The following is a 20,524-nucleotide window of genomic DNA, read 5'->3' as shown; positions in this document are numbered from 1 at the left end:
CAAATCAATAAGTCTATGCAACAATAATTCAAAATCAACCGTATCGAAAGCCTTTTTAAAATCAGTAAAAATTGTTTTCAAATTTTTCCCTTTCAAATGCAGCGTTGATACTGTCAACCAAATGATGTATCGCAGCAAATGATGCATCACCTCCTTCGCCAACCACTATCAACATGGACCAATCAAACTAATAAATATATATTTGCAAAATATATTTTTCAAAAACCAAAGTATTGATGTATCAAGAGTATTGATTTCTGAGCCAAATCTTATTATTCTATGTAAATTAAGAAGTTGAATTTTGTTTGGAACCTATTAAAAATTAAGGATGGTAGTAATAAATATTAAAAAATTAACTCTTACATAGAGTGTCCAGAACTGCTTTAATTTTGACCCCTCCCCCCAACTACCCCAAAGCGAGTAAATCTGGTCTGGTTATGTGAATCACGTATCTAGGACTTGGGCTTATTCTTCCCACCTAGTATCATCACAATCTCTCCGATCTCATCAACCGTTCGTAAGTTAAAAATAATTCATTTTTCTAATTTTTCCGGAAATTAATCCTCCTCCCCCTACTCCCCCAAAGAGAGTAAATCCGGTCTGGTTATGTCAAAGGAAAAAAATTTCATCTAGGAAAAAAATTAATATAAAGAAAGATTCAGAAAGATAGAGAAAGATTTAAAGGAAATGGGAACTTCCTGGGAGGATGTAAAGAGGGAAACTTTGAATAGATTGGAATGGAGGAGGAGCATGCGTAGCTGTGTTGGCCTCAGGCGTATTGGTGCTGCGGTGAGTTGTTAGTAGTAGTAGCAGCAGTAAAAAACACTTTAGCGTAAAGAGCGAAGTACTGAGGAGGGGGGCAACCTCTTTAAATTCGCAATAATTTCTTCTCGTTTTAAGTTGTAATGTTGTTCCTTACTTTCAGCTGAAAAAAAATTGTTTGTTTTTCTAATTTCTAGTAGTTTTTTCTAGTCTTGCTGGGAAATCCAGCTCCCCTTCCATGGAAAATTCCCTTCCGCCACGAAAACTCCATGGAAAGATCATCCCACGCAAGCACCCGCACCAGAAAATCCCCCCTAAAATATCTTTATGCTTTCCAGCAACCAATACCATTTGGACGCAATGGGCAAAGTTAATTACTTGTAGCCCTTCCCCCGGGGCTGTCGGGGGTCAAGTCATCCTCAGAGACATAGTTATTAGATCTTTCAACCATACTGAAAATAATACCTACATCAAAATTTTGATCAGACAATTCTGGCTTAAAAAAAGGGGGGTGGGAAGGGGGTGTAGCTGCCCTCGAATATTTTTGGTCATTTTAAAAGGAAACTACAACTTTTTATTTCCCATCAAATGCGCCCTCTCCCGGTATTCTAAGATTACTCGTTCGATAAGATTACCCCTGGGAAAAGAACAAAACAAAAAACAAATAAGTACGCATCCGTGATCTTGCTTCTGGCAAACAATTCAAAATTCGGCATTTTTGTATATAGGAGCTTAAAACCTCTACGGTAGGGTTCTCTGATATTCTGAATCCCATATTGTGATTTTCATTAAGACCATTTGATTTCTTAGGGGTGTTTCCCCTCTTTTTTAAAATTTAGGCAAATTTTCTGAGGCTCGTAACTTTTGATGGGTGACATTAAACTTCAGGAATTTTATATATTTTGAATAAGCGTAAAAATTTCATCCTTTTGATATATCTATTATTATCAAGACTCTGTTTCTTACAGTTTCGGTTACTATTGAGTCGCATCGCTCCTTACTTACAGTTCAATGACAAACTATTTAATATTGTAAACAATAATATTTTAAAAGTTTTACTTGTATAACGTTAACAAATCCAAAAATTCTGAGACTTCTGGGAATGAGACTTCTGAGTCCGTCTATTTTCAGTAGTTCTTTTCACTAATAATGGTTAATATGATGATTTCCTCTTTTTGTATTTTTTTTAATGCTATGACAAATAAAAACAAACTCCTCGAAGTACAGAAGCGTTTTCAGCGAAACACAAGGGACAATTTAGCCTTTAGAAGTCTTATAGGGCGTTAGCTCGACTCCTGTTTGTCGTAATTTCTGTTCGTCTTAAGTTCGACTTAATTACTCATTGTAACTTCTGTTCATTTTTTAGCTTCATTTATTCGTTGATAGTGACTTCGGATTATTTTTGAATTATGATGAGTCGAGCTTTGAAAAACTTATTCGTTTTGAAAACTTTTTAATAATTAATCGCAACATTGGTAAATTTACCTTCTTTTCGCATGAAAACAATACATTCTTGGTTCAAAACAATTATAAGAACACATTGTTTTGTTTGGATTTTGTTGAAACATGTGGATACTAAATAAAAAAAAAGTTTAGGAGCAAGTTTCAATATAAATAGATTTTGAAACCAGATTGGCTAACCACGACGAATATGAAAATAAAAGACAGCAGGAAATTTTAGACTTATATTCCCAATGTCTCCTCAAACATCAAAAAAGGGAAATACAAAGAAAAACTACCCACTCCCCCTCACACACAAAAACGGCCTACAAAGGTAATTTTTTTCACAGTATCAGCACTTTTTGGTTAAGTAATAGATTTGGTTTTGTAATGAATCTAGATGATCTTTCCTTAGCTCAACCACTCTTCCTCGAAAGCGAACCCAAAAACTTCAAACCAGGGAAACGGCACTCTCCATTATCACTAGAAACTATGGGAAAATCAGACTTTGAAAATCGATTCTGTAACTCCTATTTGTAAGTGCGACAATCTCACTATCAGAGGATGAAATAGGAAATCAATAAAATACGATATCATACTCCCCAAATTGGCATTCGACGTATTCGACACAAATTTTTATGTCTTAGAATTAATGCGAAAACTGAAAATTTGAATTTTCCGACGGTAAATAAATCCTATGACCACACTGGCTAAGACTGACAAAATGAACAAAAAATTATAACAAAGACAAACGATGATGGTTCCAGCCAGAGACTTAATTCAACCGTCCTTAGTGCAAAAAAATTTAAAAAAAATAGGAAAAAATACCCATAAAAGTACTCAGGAAGAAATAAACAAGAAATTAAAAACAAGCACTAAAATAAAAGAAAAGTTCTTCGTAAAAGAGAAGTTTTGTTACTCGATTCTTTTTTTATTTGCCTTCTTTGCGGCACTCCAATTGGGGGGGGGGGCCTTTGGTGCCCCCGGCTCATTAAACCGAATTTTCCAAACACAAACTTTACGTCCAAACATTCCAAACACAAACTTTACGTGTTAAACACAAAAGGAAAATTTCGTATTCTATTAATTTCACTTTTGTTTTCTCATTATTCACAGCAAAATCAAACAATTTTATTACAATCCCACATTCCTCGTCATTGAACCTTGCAAGGCTTTTTTTATTTCTTGGTTTTAGATTTTCATTAATGTTAGGTTATTTTAGGTTTTATCTCTGTTCTTAGCGTTGAAGACGCTAAGACGTTTTATACAGGCGAAATATTCGCATCATTTTAGTTTGTCTTTTCCTTCTATTGGCCGTAGTCCAGTTCGTTTTCTTCAGCTTGAGATTTCTCTCTCTCTTAGTTTTTGAGCCTTGCAGGAAAAATGATGGATACCTTGAAGACCCATGATAGTGAATTTTTTTCTCTTTTGGTCCAATTTTTTTTGTTGTTGAAAAAATAAACCCTTGCCCATTACAGTAATATATTGCAAAACTAGTAAATATACTAAACATAATATACTATATATACTGAACTAATACATAATATACTAAACCCTTCCCCAGTACAGTAATACTACTACTACTACTAATAACTCACTGCAGCACCAAGCCGCCTGAGGCCAACACAGCTACGCACGCTCCTCCTCCAACCTAATCTATTTAAAGCCTCCCTCTTTACACCCTCCCAGGAAGTTCCCATTTCCTTTAAATCCTTATTTATGACATCCTCCCAACCCAGACAAGGACGACCTGCTTTCCGTGTAGCCCCAGACGGTTGGCCAAAAAGGACAATCTTCGGTAATCTGTCATCCTTCATCCGTAGAACGTGGCCTAGCCATCTCAACCTTTCTTTCATTATAGCCCCAGAAAGCGGGATTGAACCACATTTTTCGTACAACCTACTGTTTGAAATACGGTCAGTCAGCCGGGTACCCAGAACAATCCGTAGGCAATTTCTCTGGAAAACATCTAGTAAATTTTCATCTGCTTTTCGGAGTGTCCATGCTTCAGAGCCATATTTGACCACTGTCATCACTGTAGCTTCCAATATTCTAATCTTGGTTTGTAGGCTTATCTTTCTATTCTTCCAAACTTTTTTTAACTGTGAAAAAACACCCTGAGCTTTAGCTATTCTACTTTTAACATCTTCACTGCTCCCACCATCTTTACTAATAATACTACCAAGGTAACTGAAGCTCCCAACCTGATCAATCTTTTCGTTACCTAAGGTCACCTGTTCATCTTCACTTATTCCTAACCTTAGTGACTTAGTCTTCTTAACATTAATTTTCAAGCCTATTTTAGCACCCTGAACTCGTAAAACCTCTAAAAATTCATTCATTTTGCTCACACTTTCATCTAATATGCTTAAATCATCAGCATAATCTAAGTCCAGGAGCGTTCTTCCTCCCCATTTGATTCCATGATCTCCAATTGCCTTTCCTGTGCTCCTTAAGACGAAGTCCATCAAAATGATCCATATAAAGGGGGATAGAACACAACCCTGCTTAACTCCTGATTTAATACAAAACCAGTTGCTAACCTCATTTCCTACCTTAACCGCAGCAGTATTATTCTCGTACATAGCGCAAATCACTTTAATGTATTTTTCTGGTATACCATATAACGATAAGACCTTTGTTAACGCTGTTCTATCAACAGAATCGAAAGCTTGCTCATAATCGATAAAACTAAGGACCAAAGGTGTTTGACAACGAAGGGACTTCTCAATTATTAACCTAAGAGTGAAAACATGGTCGACACATCCTCTACCTTTTCTAAAACCGCATTGTTCTTCCCTTAAAACTTTGTCTACAGCATGTCTCAGTCTAAAAAGTATCATATTACTCAGTAATTTGCTACCTACAGAGACCAGACTAATGCCTCGATAATTCCGACATTCACTCTTGTCACCTTTCTTATACAGTGGTTTAATTAAGGTTTTCCTAAAATCATTGGGTACTTCCCCTTTTTCAAAAATCATGTTCATAATCTTCAGTAGCTTATTCCTAACCTCAGAGCCACCATATTTAAGGAACTCATTAATCATACTATCAGCACCTGGGGCCTTATTATTTTTTAATCCTTCTAGTACTGTCGCTAATTCTTCCTCACTAAACAAATCTTCCTTCACATCCAAGGTATCACAAACTTTTTCATTTTCATCTATATCTTTTCCTGCAACTGTATCTCGGTTTAGCACATTCTCAAAATGTTCCACCCATCTTTCTTTAACTTTTTCCTTATCACTAATTGTGACCCCATTTCTATCTTTAACTGGGACTAGTCCGGATCGGCTACTCCCTTTCAATTTATTAACATGCCAGTATAATATTTTACTATTATGCCGTCTAGCCGCATCTTCCAGATCCTCAGCAATTTTATCCATCGCCTCCATTTCACATCTCCTTAGTTCATATTTTAATGCTTTCTCCACTTTCTTTACATTCCTTTTGTTTTCATACGACCTATCGCTCAGATAATTCTTATACAAACCCCTTCTACTCTCTATTAAACCTAAAGCTTTTTCACTAATATTCCTAGTTGCTGTCTTAGCACTCTTCCCTAGGACACCATCAGCAACTTCACAAATTGTTTTTCTGAAATTATTCCATCCATCTTCCACATTGTCAAATTTTAAACCCTCAAGTTTAGTACTCAACTGTTCCTGGAATTTTTTTCTCAAATTTTCATCCTGAAGTCTACCAACATCATAACTTCCCGGGAGGGAGTTACTCTTCCGAAATTTCAGCTTTAAATTAACCTTAGACACTACTAGATGGTGATCTTTACTTTTAACATCAATAACGGCACTCCTATACACCCTAGTATCTTGTATTGATCCTGCTAGTCTTCTGTTTACAATAACATAATCAATAAGGTTTGCTGTCTTACCATCACGTGAATACCATGTCAACTTATGGGCCATTTTGTGACCAAACACCGTATTGGTTATAACTAGGTTGTTATACCTACAAAATTGCAAAAGCCTATAGCCATTAAAAAGGGGGATATATTATATGGATCATCAAAATGATCCATATAAAGGGGGATATATTATTGTAAATATGCTAAACTCTAACTAAATACAGTAAACTAAATATAGTAAAACTAGTAAATATGCTAAACCTAATATACCAAACTCTTGCCCAGTACAGAAATATACTACAAATATTATTGTAAATATACTAAATCCTAACTAAATATAGTAAAACTAGTAAATATACTAAACCCTTCCCCAGTACAGTAATATACTACAAATATGATTGTAAATATACTAAACCCTAAGTAGATATTGTAAACTAAATATAGTAAAACTAGTAAATATACTAAACCTAACCCTTGCCCAGTACAGTAATATACTACATATATTATTGTAAATATACTAAACCCTAACTAAATATAGTAAACTAAAAATAGAAAAACTAGCAAGTATACTAAACCTAATATACTAAACCCTTGCCCAGTACAGTAATATACTACATATATTATTGTAAATACACTAAACCCTAGATAAATATAATAAACCAAATATAGTCAAACTTGTAAATATACTAAATCTAATATACTAAACCCTTCCTCAGTACAGTAATATACTAAAGTTAAAGTTGCTAAATAATTTAAGTCGTATTATTCATTCAGCGGTTGCGCAGTGAGATTCATCGCTGCCTTGGACCTGGAGTTAGATTTCAGCTACAGCAGTCCAGCGCATGGCCCAGGGTGTGACTTCAGATAGGAGATTATGCGAAAGCATCTCCATAATAATCCAAACAAAAAGATAAGTTTAATAATCTTACTTGAATTGGTTCATCGGATAGCTGAAGTTCTAGTTGAAGCATTCCCTCTTCCGGAACTATGTTTTTCCATAGCTCCACCACTGTACCAGCCGGATCTTGAATAGAGATTCGTTTGAACTAAAAACAAAAAAAAAGTAATCAAATACTACTATTTGATAAAGAAAATTAGTGTGGATGAATAGGTCTGATATCGAAAGAAAACTCCTCCGAAAAGAATCATTTATTATGGTTTGGCCCGCCTTATGCACATTCTTTTTCCTTCTCGCGGTATTCAATTTTTATTTCAGATTTGCTGGGTACCGTCTCACGACAGATCGTTTGGTATATAAGCTACTAGGACTTACACCTACGTTTCTGGAGAAACATTGGTGCTTTCATTTTTGGTGATTTTGGCCTTAAAGCAAAAAAAAGCATCAGCTTCAATAAAGCAATCTTGAACCATTCAATTTCAACGAAATTATGCCAATATCTTCCGAGTATAAATGCACAAAGGTCTAACCCTTTGAATGGGTTACAGAGGATTAAGGGTTCATGAGGAGGGATAAATGAGAAAAAGTGAATCATTGAGCATTATCTTCCAGCATTTTAGGACGACGGCCTTTTTTGTTCTTCGGGCCCATATTAAGGAGGAGGGTCTTCCCCCTGCTCCTCTGTATACTGGTGATTCTTTACAGGCCCTGATAAAAACTGCAATCACACTTTGAAGAAATTATAGCAACTCAGACTTCAGGAGACCAAACCCTAATGAAAGCCTCGAACAACACCTGGGAACTAAGACCTTACATTACTGGTAAACTTAAATTCTGAATCGTCTCACCAGGTCCCTATCAGATTTTCCGTTATCACAAAAATGAGAAGAGACCAAAATATATTTTTTCAGCTGCTTGTAATATCTTCAAATCTTCCCTAAAACCCAAACTTTTCTGTCCACTAGGATTTTTTGTCCACTAGGATTCGTGAGAACAAATCCTTAAGTTTCTTTGACTCAAAAATTCTATATAAACTTTGCTTCGTATCCAAATTGTAACTGAATTCATGATGAAGTACGGGGGGGGAAGCTTCAAGGGCGTTATTTAAGGTCCTTACCAATCCTCTCTCCGACCCACCCTCAGTTTTTGCAATCTGGTTGAAGCACAAAAAGCTGGCACAAGCTTAATTTGGTTTCAAATTTTCAATAACATGGCAGATTTTTACTAATCCTTCAACAAACATCCTTGACAAAAAGAAAAATTCCTGAGAATATATATAACGGGATAAATAAATGAAGTAAATTTAGAAATATCTAAATTAATATTCATAAAAAGTAATTTGTGTTTTCTCAATCGTTATTTCAACAAATTCCCTACTCTTAAATTTATCGATTCACTGAGCTAGATTTACGATATTACTTAGACTTATTTCAACAAATTCCCTACTCTTAAATTTATCGATTCACTGAGCTAGATTTACGTTATTACTTAGACTTCTTCCAGAAGAAAGAGATAAAATTACTTAAAAGGAGGGGGGGTGTCCATTTTCCAAACTCTTCAATCAATTCTCAGTATAATTTCAATTTAAGAACAATATCCCCAGAATTTCAAAAATGTAGATTTGGTAAATGAATAGAGCTAAATCTTAGCTATGGAATCATAGCAATTTTTTTTTCTTCAGCTACTATGTCAAAACCATAGGAGAGAAGAAATACAACATACCAAAAATTGTACTGGGAACACAAATCTTAAGGGTGGAGACATACTTTTTTAGAATAAAACAAAAGAAAATGCAGAGAAGAAAAAAAAATATAAAAAAAAGAGTAAGAGAGAATATTGTAGAGAAGAAAAAAAGCTTTCTAAAATGTAAATTTTTCAGAATAAAATAGAACAAGGCCAAAACCAAAACTATATTCAGGTATGAATATAGTAGCCGTCATAAGAAAATCATAGAATAAATATCATTAAATAAAATTATCAAAGGTTTTTTTTCCCAAACACCTCACACAAGGTTCTAATAATCTCTAACAGTGCCCTCTTGCATATATGGTTTATTAGCAAGAGTATAGGATGTCTGAGGACTATTTTCGTATTGAAACTAAATTTAATTATTTTTAATTTTTAATAAAAATTGGCTTCATGTAATATCTTCATTTTCTTTAATGGTACCTTCAATTACAGTTCCATTACCTATCATGGATTTTTCAAACGTTACCTTTGGTTTTAAAATAGTCATGTATATCAATTCCCTTCTCCTTCCATGCCCCAAGATTACATCTGTGTTTTCAATCCCAAAAATAGTCAAAATATGTGCATTGTTGACGCTAAAATTTTTGAAAATTTCAGGTAAAAGTAACTTCACGCTACAGAATGAGAAACATATTCTAATCCTTGGGTCAGGGAGAATCTTTTAAGAACCTTGGTTCTAAAATCTTTATGAAAATTGTTGACTAGAACCTATTGAAGAATAGCAATAACAGAAATAATAATTTACAATCTCGATCTTAAATAAAGATAATCTTTGGAGTATAGCCTTTGAAAATCAACAGATAACAAACTAAGCCCAAATTCTGATTTTAACAAGAGCTAAGACCTACTATGACACTTGTGACGAGGTCGAAAGAGCCAAGAGCTTATAAAGTATGACATCTAGCAAAATTCTAAGAATTGATAGATTGATTTAAAAGAAAAATCAGAGGCTAAATGCTGGTCGGGATTAAAATTAGAGCTCTCAGATCTTCTAAACATCAAAATTCATTAAGATCCGATCACCCATTCGTAAGTTAGAAACTCCTCATTTTTTTAATTTTTCGGCTTAAGCCCCCCAGATGCTCAAATCGGGGATAACGACTTTATCAAGTCAATTTGTGTAGGTCCCTGGCATGCTTACCGAATTTCATCGTCCTAGCACGTCTAGAAGCACCAAACTCGCCAAAGCACAGCCCTCCCTAACTTCCCCAGAGAGAGCAGACCTATTCCTGGTATGTCAATCACGTATCTACAGCTTTTTCTTATTACGCATCAAGTTTCATCCCGATCTCTCCACTCTAAGTGCTTTCTAAGATTTTCGGTTTCCAAGATTTCTGTTTCCCTCCTCCATTCCCCTATATTCCCGGATCCAATTCCAATTGGAAATGGAGCATCTAAGACATAAGATCTTTCTATATATCAAATTTCATTAAGATATGATTACCCATTCGACTTTCGGTTCCCCCTCCGACTACCCCCGATGTCACCGAATTTGGAAGGGCTTTAAAATAAGAGCTGTAAAGCACAAGACCCTTCTAAATATAAGATTTCATTAAGATCTGAACACCGGTTCGTAAGTTAAAAATACCTCATTTTTCGAATTATTCCAAAAGACCCCCCCACCAAATCCCCCAACAGAACCAATCCCGGTCTGATTATTTCAATGACATATCTAGGACTTCTGGTTATTCTTCCACTCTACGCCTCTTCCACTCTAAGCGTTTTCCGAGATTTTTGGTTTCCTTCTCCAACTCCCCCAAATGTCACCAGATCCGGTCAGGATTTAAAATAAGAGCTCTGAGACACAAGTTTCTTTTAAATATAAAATTTCATTAGGATCCAATGAACCGTTCTTAAGTTGAAAACACCTCATTCTTCTAATTTTTCCGAATTACCAAAATAGGTCCCTCAAACTACCCCAAAGAAAGCGGATCCAGTCCGGTCATGGCAATCATGTACCTAGGACTTGTGCTTATTCTTCTCACCAAGTTTCATCCTGATCTCTCGACTCTAAGCATTTTCCAAGATTTCCGGTCCCCCTCCAAACTCCCTCCAATGACACTGGATCTGGTCGGGATTTAAAATAAGAGGTCTGAGTTACAACATCCTTCAAAATATCAAATTTCATTAAGATCCGAACACTCTTTCATAAGTTAAAAATACCTCATTTTTCTAATTTTTCCGAATTAACCGTCCCCCTACTCCACCCCAGATGGTCGAATCAGGGAAACAACTATTTCTCATTTAATCTGGTCTGGTCCCTGATACAGACCGGGATAAAAGAGCGGGGCGTTGAGGAGGAAAAGCCCCTTTCATATACGGAGTAATTTCTGTTCGTTTTAAGTTTTAATGTTGCTCCTTACTTTCATTTTAAAAAAACTTGTTTTTTTTATTTCATTTCTGGACGTTTTTGAATTAATGTATGTTTTGATCTTGACTCTCCGTACATAAATAATCAAAACGAGATTTGCATGTTAATTAATTGCAGTTAATCGGAAGATTCTGAGAAAAAGGAGCGAGGGAGGAGGCCTAGTTGCCCTCCAATTGTTTGATTACTTAAAAAAGCAACTGCAACTTTTAATTTTTTACAAACGTTTTCATTGGTAAAAAATATACGTAACTTACGAATTAATTTACGCAATGAACTTCTATATTCGTATGTTTCTATTGCGTTCAATGAGGGGGTTCATACCCTCGTCGATACCTCGGTCTTTACCCTAAAGCTTAAATTTTGCCCCAATTCCTTAAGAATGAGCTCTGAATCACAAAGGCTTTAGAATAAATAGTTGAAATTACTAAAAATACTTTAGCGTAAAGAGTGAGGTATAATGAGGAGTTAAGCCCCTAACATGCGTAATAATTTTTGTTCGTTTTAAGTTTAAATGCTGATCCTTACTTTCAGTAGAAAAAACTTTTCATATTTATTTATTCATTGTTTTTTCAAATTCTCTTCCCCCATAACATATTTCTACATGGAAATATCCTCCCACGTAATCCCCCCTAAACAAAAAAAAATCCCCTGAAGACGTCTGTGCACTTCCCAGTAACCATTACTATATGTAAACACAGGTCAAAGTTTGTAACTTGCAGCCCCTCTTACAGGGATTGCGGGGGAGTAAGTCGTCCTTAAAGATATGGTTATTAGGTTTTTCAACAATGGTGAATAAAGTAGCTATCTCATAATTTTGATCCGGTGACTTTGGGAAAAATGAGCGTGGGAGGGGGCCTAGGTGCCCTCCAATTTTTTGGTCACTTAAAAAGGGCACTGGAACTTTTAATTTCCGTTAGAATGAGCCCTCTCACGATATTCTAGGACCACTCAGTCGATACGATCACCCATAGAAAAAAAATAAATAAATAAACACGCATCCGTGATCCGTCTTCTGGCAATAAATGCGAAATTCTACATTTTTAGATAGGAGCTTGAAACTTCTACAGTGTGGTTCTCTGATACGCTGAATCTGATGGTGTGATTTTCGTTAAGATTGTATGACTTTTAGGGGGTGTTTCCCCCTATTTTCTAAAATGAGGCAAATATTCTCCGGCTCGTAACTTTTGATGGGTGTAACTGATCTTGATGAAACTTATATATTTAAAATCAGCAATAAAATGCGATTCTTTTGATGTAACTATTGGTATTAAAATTCCATTTTTTAGAGTTTCGGTTACTATTGAGCCAGATCGCTCCTTACTACAGTTCGTTACCACGAACTGTTTGAAAATCCCTAAAGCCATCACAATACAAAACGAAAAAGAAATTCACCTTTAAAAAATTGTCATTACATAAATATAACATAACCGTAAGAGAACACAAAAAGAAACACAAATCACAAAAATCTACTTTTGTACTCAATTGCCAACCTGAGAAATCGTCCTAAATTTTCAATACTTGCAGAACAATCATCTCTCAATAAATTCACCAGCCATTTCTTATCAGACTCAGACTTTCCGTATACTTCATCTCTCAACTCACTCAATTCTACATATTCATACATCACACGACCTACACTCTCATCCATACTTCCACACATCGGGCAAAAGCAAGGACCATCTAATAATGAAGCTACTGACTTACCACTTCATAAATAGGCTTTAGGTGATAATCAAGTGATAGAACCCTGAATTTTACAGTTTGACCTGGTTTGTACCACGGCTTGTCTGTCTGGACTAGCGTCAAAGTTTCCCTTCTTTTGACAGCAACCTTAAAAAGAAAAATTCAATAATAATCAGCAATTTTTTTGTGTTTTTCTTGAATAATCAAAATTAATTTACGTCATTCTATTAGTTTTTTAAACCACAGTTAAATTAGCAGCTCAAATTTTTTTCATCGCCAAAAATTTCTGCACAACGATTACTGCTATTTTCAAAAAGCCGTAAATTTGAATTTTAGAAAAAAAATTATAAACTTTAAAAATTTGTTAAGACAAATTTGTGAGGCAATTTCAAATATATGATTAAATATTCTTGAGCAATCAAAAATTTTTATGTAATAACGTTATTAAGTTGTCCATATTTTTTAACATCGGGTACATCGGGCAAAGGAGACGTTAAACGAAACGTTAAATTAAATTAATTAAAAGACGTTAAATCAAGAACTAATGTACATCATTCTGCTAGTTCTTTATGCCACAGTTGAATTAGCACTTCAAAATTTTTCATCGCCAGAAGTTTGTGTACAACGATTACTGTAATTTTTCAAAAATTCGTAAATTTGACTTGTTAGAAAAAAATTATAAGCTTTAAAATTTGTAACAACAAATTTGTGAGGCAATTTCAAATATATGATTACATATGATTGACTAATCAAAATCTGTACGTAATAACGTTATTAAGTTTTCCATATTTTTTCTTGGTATATCGGACAATGTAGATGTTAAAAGAAACGTTAAATTAAATTAATTAAAAGACGTTAAATCAAGAACTAATGTACATCATTCTGCTAGTTCTTTATGCAACAGTTGAATTAGCACTTCAAAATTTTTCATCGCCAGAAGTTTGTGCACAACGATTGCTGTAATTTTTCAAAATATCGTAAATTTGACTTGTTAGAAAAAAAAATTATAAGCTTTAAAAATTTGTTACAACAAATTTGTGAGGTAATTTCAAATATATGATTACATATTCTTGACTGATCAAACTCTGTACGTAATAACGTTATTAAGTTTTCCATATTTTTTCTTGGTACATCGGACAATATAGACGTTAAAAGAAACGTTAAATTAAATTAATTAAAAGACGTTAAATCAAGAACTAATATACATCATTCTGCTAGTTCTTTATGCCACAGTTGAATTAGCACTTCAAAATTTTTCATCGCCAGAAGTTTGTGCACAACGATTACTGTAATTGTTCAAGAAATCGTAAATTTGACTTGTTAGAAAAAAATTATAAGCTTTAAAAATTTGTTACAACAAATTTGTGAGGCAATTTCAAATATATGATTACATATTCTTGACTAATCAAAATCTGTACGTAATAACGTTATTAAGTTTTCCATATTTTTTCTTGGTACATCGGACAATGTAGACATTAAAAGAAACGTTAAATTAAATTAATTAAAAGACGTTAAATCAAAAACTAATGTACATCATTCTGCTAGTTCTTTATGCCACAGTTGAATTAGCACTTCAAAATTTTTCATCGCCAGACGTTTGTGCACAACGATTACTGTAATTATTCAAAAAATCGTAAATTTGACTTGTTAGAAAAAAAATTATAAGCTGTAAAAATTTGTTACTACAAATTTGTGAGGCAATTTCAAATATATGATTACATATGATTGACTAATCAAAATCTGTACGTAATAACGTTATTAAGTTTTCCATATTTTTTCTTGGTACATCGGACAATGTAGACATTAAAAGAAACATTAAATTAAATTAATTAAAAGACGTTAAATCAAGAACTAATGTATGTCATTCTGCTAGTTCTTTATGCCACAGTTGAATTAGCACTTCAAATTTTTTCATCGCCAGAGGTTTGTGCACAACGATTACTATAATTTTTCAATAAATCGTAAATTTGAGTTATTAGACAAAAATTAAAAGCTTTAAAAATTTATCAAGACAAATTTATGAGGCAATTTCAAATATATGATTACATATTCCTGAGCAATCAGAATTTGTAAGTAATAACGTTATGAAGTTTTCCATATTTTTTCTTTGTACATCGGACAATGTAGACGTTAAAAGAAACGTTAAATTAAATTAATTAAAAGACGTTAAATCAAGAGCTAGTGTACGTCATTCTACTGGTTCTTCATGCCACGGTAAAATTAGCAATTCAAATTTTTTCATCGCCAGAAGTTTGTACACAACGATTACTGTAAATTTTAAAAAATTGTAAATTTGTGAGGCAAATTTCAAATATATGATTACATGTTCTTGAGCAATTAAAATTTGTATGTATAAACGTTATTAAGTTTTCCATATTTTTTCTTGGTACATCGGACAAAGTAGACGTTAAAAGAAACCCTCTGAGTGAGTTAAAGAATAAATTAAGTTACACTGAAAAATTAAGCTTGCAATTCACTATTTTAAATAGAAAAATGCTCGTCAGATAATTTTTCATTGATTGGAAAATAAGTTTTTGAAACCATTATTGCGCTAAATAAAAAAATAAATTACTAAATAATGTTTATATCAATTCTACATTACCACACACTTATCAACATTGAAAACAGCAAGTTAATTAAACCTGAAATTTACCATTCATATAAATATTTTAACAACTAAATTTCCCAACTAAACAAATAAATAGAGATTTGACACGCAAACAGGAATACAATGGTAAGGACAGCTAACAGAAAAGGATAACTAAAAAATTACCTTTAATATGCTTATTATTAAACCATTCATATTATTTAATAATTGTATTATGAAACAGACTTTAATTGCTAAGTAAGCCTGTTTGTTTATTTTTAATTTTTTCGAAAATAAACTATATTTTTTCTGAAAATTGCCATACTATCATTTTCCAGTGTTAAAGATTGATCTAGATAGGCCACAACTTCGGGGAAACTTATTTTTTTCAAGCAGCCTCAATCTTTCTCATAAATGTTCTGTTGACGGAAATTAGAGACCCATAGAGGTTAAAGAATTTGAGCATAGGTGGGAGGAGTCTCAAAATATAATCTGTTTGCCGGCAAATCAGTTAATCCTAAGCTTTAGGAAAAAAAAATCCGTTTGATAGCTGTGAAGTAAATCTCAGAAACTTATTGTCTTCATATCAAATGTCATGTATTGTGGCATAATGACTGTGCATCTTGTTTTACTTAAAATTAACCTGTTTAGTATAATATCACTTACTGCTTATTTGTCATTATGATTATCTGATAAACCAAAATTACTTTAAGAATAACCCTGCAACAAATTTAAATTAGACAAACAAGATCGATAGTTTCGTTAAATCTGACATCTGTTAAATCTAACAGACTTGGTACACAGAGCAAGAGAGTGCACTAGCTTTGCAATTAAAACAATTTAGTCACATAACTAAATTGTTTTTGTTTTAATTATTTTATTCCCTTTTTAATTTTACGAGTTTTCTTCGTTTTGACATGTTTTGATTCGGAGTTGACCTTTTAATTTTATGAGTTGTAATTGTTTTTGACATTTTAAGGTATTTGAAATTGACCCTTTTATAATTTTTGGGTTGTTGTTTGTTTTGGTTCTTTTTTATTTATTGGTGCTAAAGTGCGAATTCGGCCGATTTGGGCTTGTGATAGCCATTTTTCAGTACTAAATTTTATCTCATCTGGGCCAGCAAAAGCTAATTATTTTTATGATTTTTCCCATTTTCCCTGCAGTCCAACTTACACTATCATCATTTATCCTCACTACCAAGATAACTTGACAACTGTATATCATACTAGACTGTCTTGGAAGAATACCAATAGAATTTTACTTCAAGAGAATATTAACTTGGCAACAGAGTGATAACCCAGTTCCTTTATACAGCATTTAATTATTATTTTAACCATTCGTTTATTACTTGACGTTTTCAACATTTCTTATTGAGCTGACCTTGAAGTGTGTCCTTGAAAGTGTGAAATTTATTGTTACTGTTTTTAGTAGCTTCTTACATTAATTCTTTTTTAAATACTCACATAAGGTTAAACCTAGTGCAATAAAAAACATATCCTATTCTATATAATATTAGATTCTTTACTCTGAAAAATTTATCAATAGTATATTTTAGAGCCTTGCCAAATGAGGGCAGGGGGGATTTGAGTCGTCCTAGCCGAGTGGTTAGCGCACTAGATTTGGAGTCGTGAGGACAGGGATTCAAGTCCTGCTATTACTGGTTATTTGGTTTGGAACGTGAGTCAATGTTGTGACTCTGTAAGCTTAGTCAGAGTCTACCCAGCTTTAAACGGGTGCCTGGAGAAATATGGGTGAGAACCAGAAACGTCAGATGATTTGAATCCAAACACGCATGGCACTCCTGGCCAAAGGCAGTGAATCATGAATTGATACATGTGCAATGCAGACCATTTGTCAGCATGAGAAAAATATTTTCTTAAGGGAAGATTTTACGGACTGACTGGTCATTTTTTTTCCCATTATTTTATCAGCACAGATCAGATTTAGAAAAACTGGTCAAGTTGTGGTACAAATACCGCATAACAATTTTGTAAATTACCTTAGTTACTTAGGTGGTACATGACATTATACAGTACTATTTGACATGGACACGTTATATGTGATTTTATTACTTGGTTTTGCACTTTTTAGTTGATACTAATTACCTTTTTTTCTAATTTGATTCAGTAGGTGGTTAAGAATTCGCTTAACCCCTGAAAAGGAGTAAACCAAACACAAACACTCTTCGTCTTCTTTTAAGTATTATTCATTTATTGAAATATTAAAAAAAAACTCTATAGCAGAAGAAACCATGATACTTTTCTGAACGAATGACATAAGATGTAGTTCAAAAGTTTCATTTTGAGAGATGACATTTCCTGCTGAGCCAAAGGAGCACTTACTTGAAAGCTATAAAATCTAGATTATTTCTTCTCCAAGATGGTGTTGAGGTTGCACTAGTGGTAACCAGGGCTGTTACGTCTGTCTGGGGGGTTAGGGGGACATCCCCTCCCAAATATTTTCAAGGCAGGGGCTGAAAAATGTTATGGGGCAGATAATCCTACATAGGAAGGGATTTCTTGTGGGGATAATATCATTAGTGTTGAAAATAGGGGGAAATAAGATGATGAGACTGCACAAAAGAAGAGTAGCAAACAATGAAACAACATCCACAGAAGGTGCAACTTCTAGACAATGAAAACAAAGCAAACTATACAAAAAAACATGAAATGACAACATGCATCATGAGAAAAAAAAATCATTGCATTATATGGTTTTTGGGCATTTTGGGGCAGATAATCCTACATAGGAAGGGGTTTTTTGTGGGGATAATATCATTGGTGCTGAAAATAGGAGGAAATAAGATGATGAGACTGCACCAAAGAAGAGTAGCAAACAATGAAACAACGTCCACAGAAGGTACAACTTCTAGACAATGAAAACAAAGCAAACTATACAAAAAAAAAACATGATATGACAACACATCATGAGAAAAAAAAATCATTGCACTATAGAGTTTTTGAGCACTTTGGGACAGATAGTCCTATATAGGAAGGGGTTTCTTGTGGAGATAATATTATTGGTGCTGAAAATAGGGGGAAATAAGATGATGAGACTGCACCAAAGAAGATTAGCAAACAATGAAACAACATCCACAGAAGGTATAACTTCTAGATAACCAAAAACAAAGCAAACTATACAAAAAACACATGAAATGACAGCATGCATCATGAGAAAAAAAAATCATTGCACTATATGGTTTTTGGGCACTTTGATTTTTGTCAAAGAAAGTTTGTCTATCATATCAAAGGGGACAGAAAGGAATAGATTAAAGTCCATAGTTTGAACTTTTGGATTCAGTGGCAGTTCAGTTAAAATTTCAATGAAATTGTGCTCAGACTATGTTTCAAAGCAAATTCTTGGTAACTCGGTCAAAGAAACTGTCTCTAATAAAGGATATCTAATAAGAGAGAAATCTAACACGATTTGATTATAAGTGTATGGCATTTATAGAGGATTTATGTATGGCATGACATTCTAATATGCCAGTGTAATGAATAGAATTCTGAAATATTATCTGTTTCAATTATTACTGGAAATTACTTACTTGTTTTTTACCAGTTATAACTTCAGGACTGTTTAGCGTGGACAATGAAAACTTAAGCACTACCTTGTTGCTTGGAATTTCTGGAATTGGCAAGTTGAAGCAATCATATGAACCTGAAAAATGATCAGGTTGTAGGTAATATTTGGAAACAGGCAAGTGGTTTAAAAGCTAAGATTTCAAGATCTAATTATATTTAAGCAGCTAGAATAGCCATATATTTGAAATAGTTTTTATAAACTAAAACATTTTCAAAGTAAAAAACAAACTACTGTTAAGAATTTGAAACTGAATCAAATGAAAATACCATCAAAGGTTCTTTCTTCAGGTCAGTGGTGAAATCTCTTAAAATGTGTTGCTGTTTTTAAATAGTTGTTTTGTAGGAACACCAGATTACTTTTTTATTGTTTTTGGTTAAATGAGCCAGACCATATGAAAACAAACAAACAAAAAAAAACATAGAAAGTCCAAACAGTTTAGCATAACATTGATTAAATTAAGCATGAAATTTTTTAAACCAAGAAATGTTAAAAACAACACATATAAAAGTGAATACTTTGGGACATATTTGAACCACTACATCAGGGGTATAACTTGCTATGGGGCAGGGTGCAATTGCCCCCCCCCCACCTATACCTTCCCCCCAAGCTGAAATTTAGTTTCTTTCAAAATCTTGTAAAAACTAAAATAAACCTGCAGAATTCAAGCATCAACAGAAACATCAGTTTTTTAGTACATATTTACCTTTATAGTATCATAAAGTACCTTTATAGTGTTAAATAGTACCTTTATGATACCAAATGGCTTATTTGTTATTTTTTACTGTCATTTTCACATGATTTAGATAAATTGGCTCCAACTTTGCCAACTTTTACTGTTAGCACAAAATAAGCACAAAAGAGGACAAAACCATATAAGCTAAAAATGAACAAACTGGACCATCAAATGTGCCAATATCAAGAGAACAACCTGAGAAATGTAAATGTACAATGGGGGATAATAAACAACCTAGACCATCACAAGTGACATGACCAATCCAAGCAACTAAGACAAAAGGCACTGAAAAAACGTATGAAGCAACAATAAACAAAATAAAGATCAAAGAGATATGTAGTTAAAATATTAGCAAAACTGACAATTAGAACAAGAAGAAATGAAACTGAAGAATATAGAAGCATGAAGTTAAAAGGTAAGTGACAGCAAGAATCACAACAACTCAAACACGAAAATGAAAAACAAAAAAACGTGTGGTTATAAGACATGCAACAATAAGGACCAGAAAGAATCAAAATGAAAATCAAGAACAGAGAAATGTGTGGTTAGAAGATATACAACCGCAAGAACAAAGAAGTATGCAGTTAGATAATAATCAGCAGCAAGAATTACAAGAAACAGCAGGAATCAGAACTTACCAAAGATAAAAGTGAAGAACAAAGAATTGTAGGGTTAGAAGACATGCTAAAGTAAGTATCAATTGTGTAAAAAATGGCAGTGAAGAACAGAGAACTGTTCTGTTAAAGGACAGCAAGAATCAGAATGAATCAAAAATGAAAGCACAAAATAAAAAAGGGTACTTGTGTACAGAATGGTACACACTTAAGAAAAAAACAGTTTTATCT

At 33.5% G+C, this 20,524-nt stretch overlaps 1 protein-coding gene across 4 annotated transcripts in view; it reads right to left on the bottom strand.

Moving 5' to 3' along the window:
• LOC136027927 (alpha-2-macroglobulin-like protein 1) overlaps positions 1–20,524 on the bottom strand; it is a 177,933-nt gene that overhangs the window by 119,043 nt on the left and 38,366 nt on the right. For all 4 annotated transcript variants that reach the window (XM_065705378.1, XM_065705379.1, XM_065705380.1 and 1 more), the window contains exons 3-5: positions 18,909–19,021; positions 12,793–12,918; positions 7,000–7,116 (exon numbers count right to left, since the gene is read on the bottom strand). In XM_065705378.1, the coding sequence (XP_065561450.1) occupies positions 7,000–7,116; positions 12,793–12,918; positions 18,909–19,021 (356 nt within the window). The remainder of the gene's footprint in view (positions 1–6,999; positions 7,117–12,792; positions 12,919–18,908; positions 19,022–20,524) is intronic.

This window comes from Artemia franciscana, chromosome 6 (genome assembly GCF_032884065.1).
Source record: "Artemia franciscana chromosome 6, ASM3288406v1, whole genome shotgun sequence".
Taxonomy (NCBI): domain Eukaryota; kingdom Metazoa; phylum Arthropoda; class Branchiopoda; order Anostraca; family Artemiidae; genus Artemia; species Artemia franciscana.
This window is presented reverse-complemented; position numbering and strand designations above follow the sequence as displayed.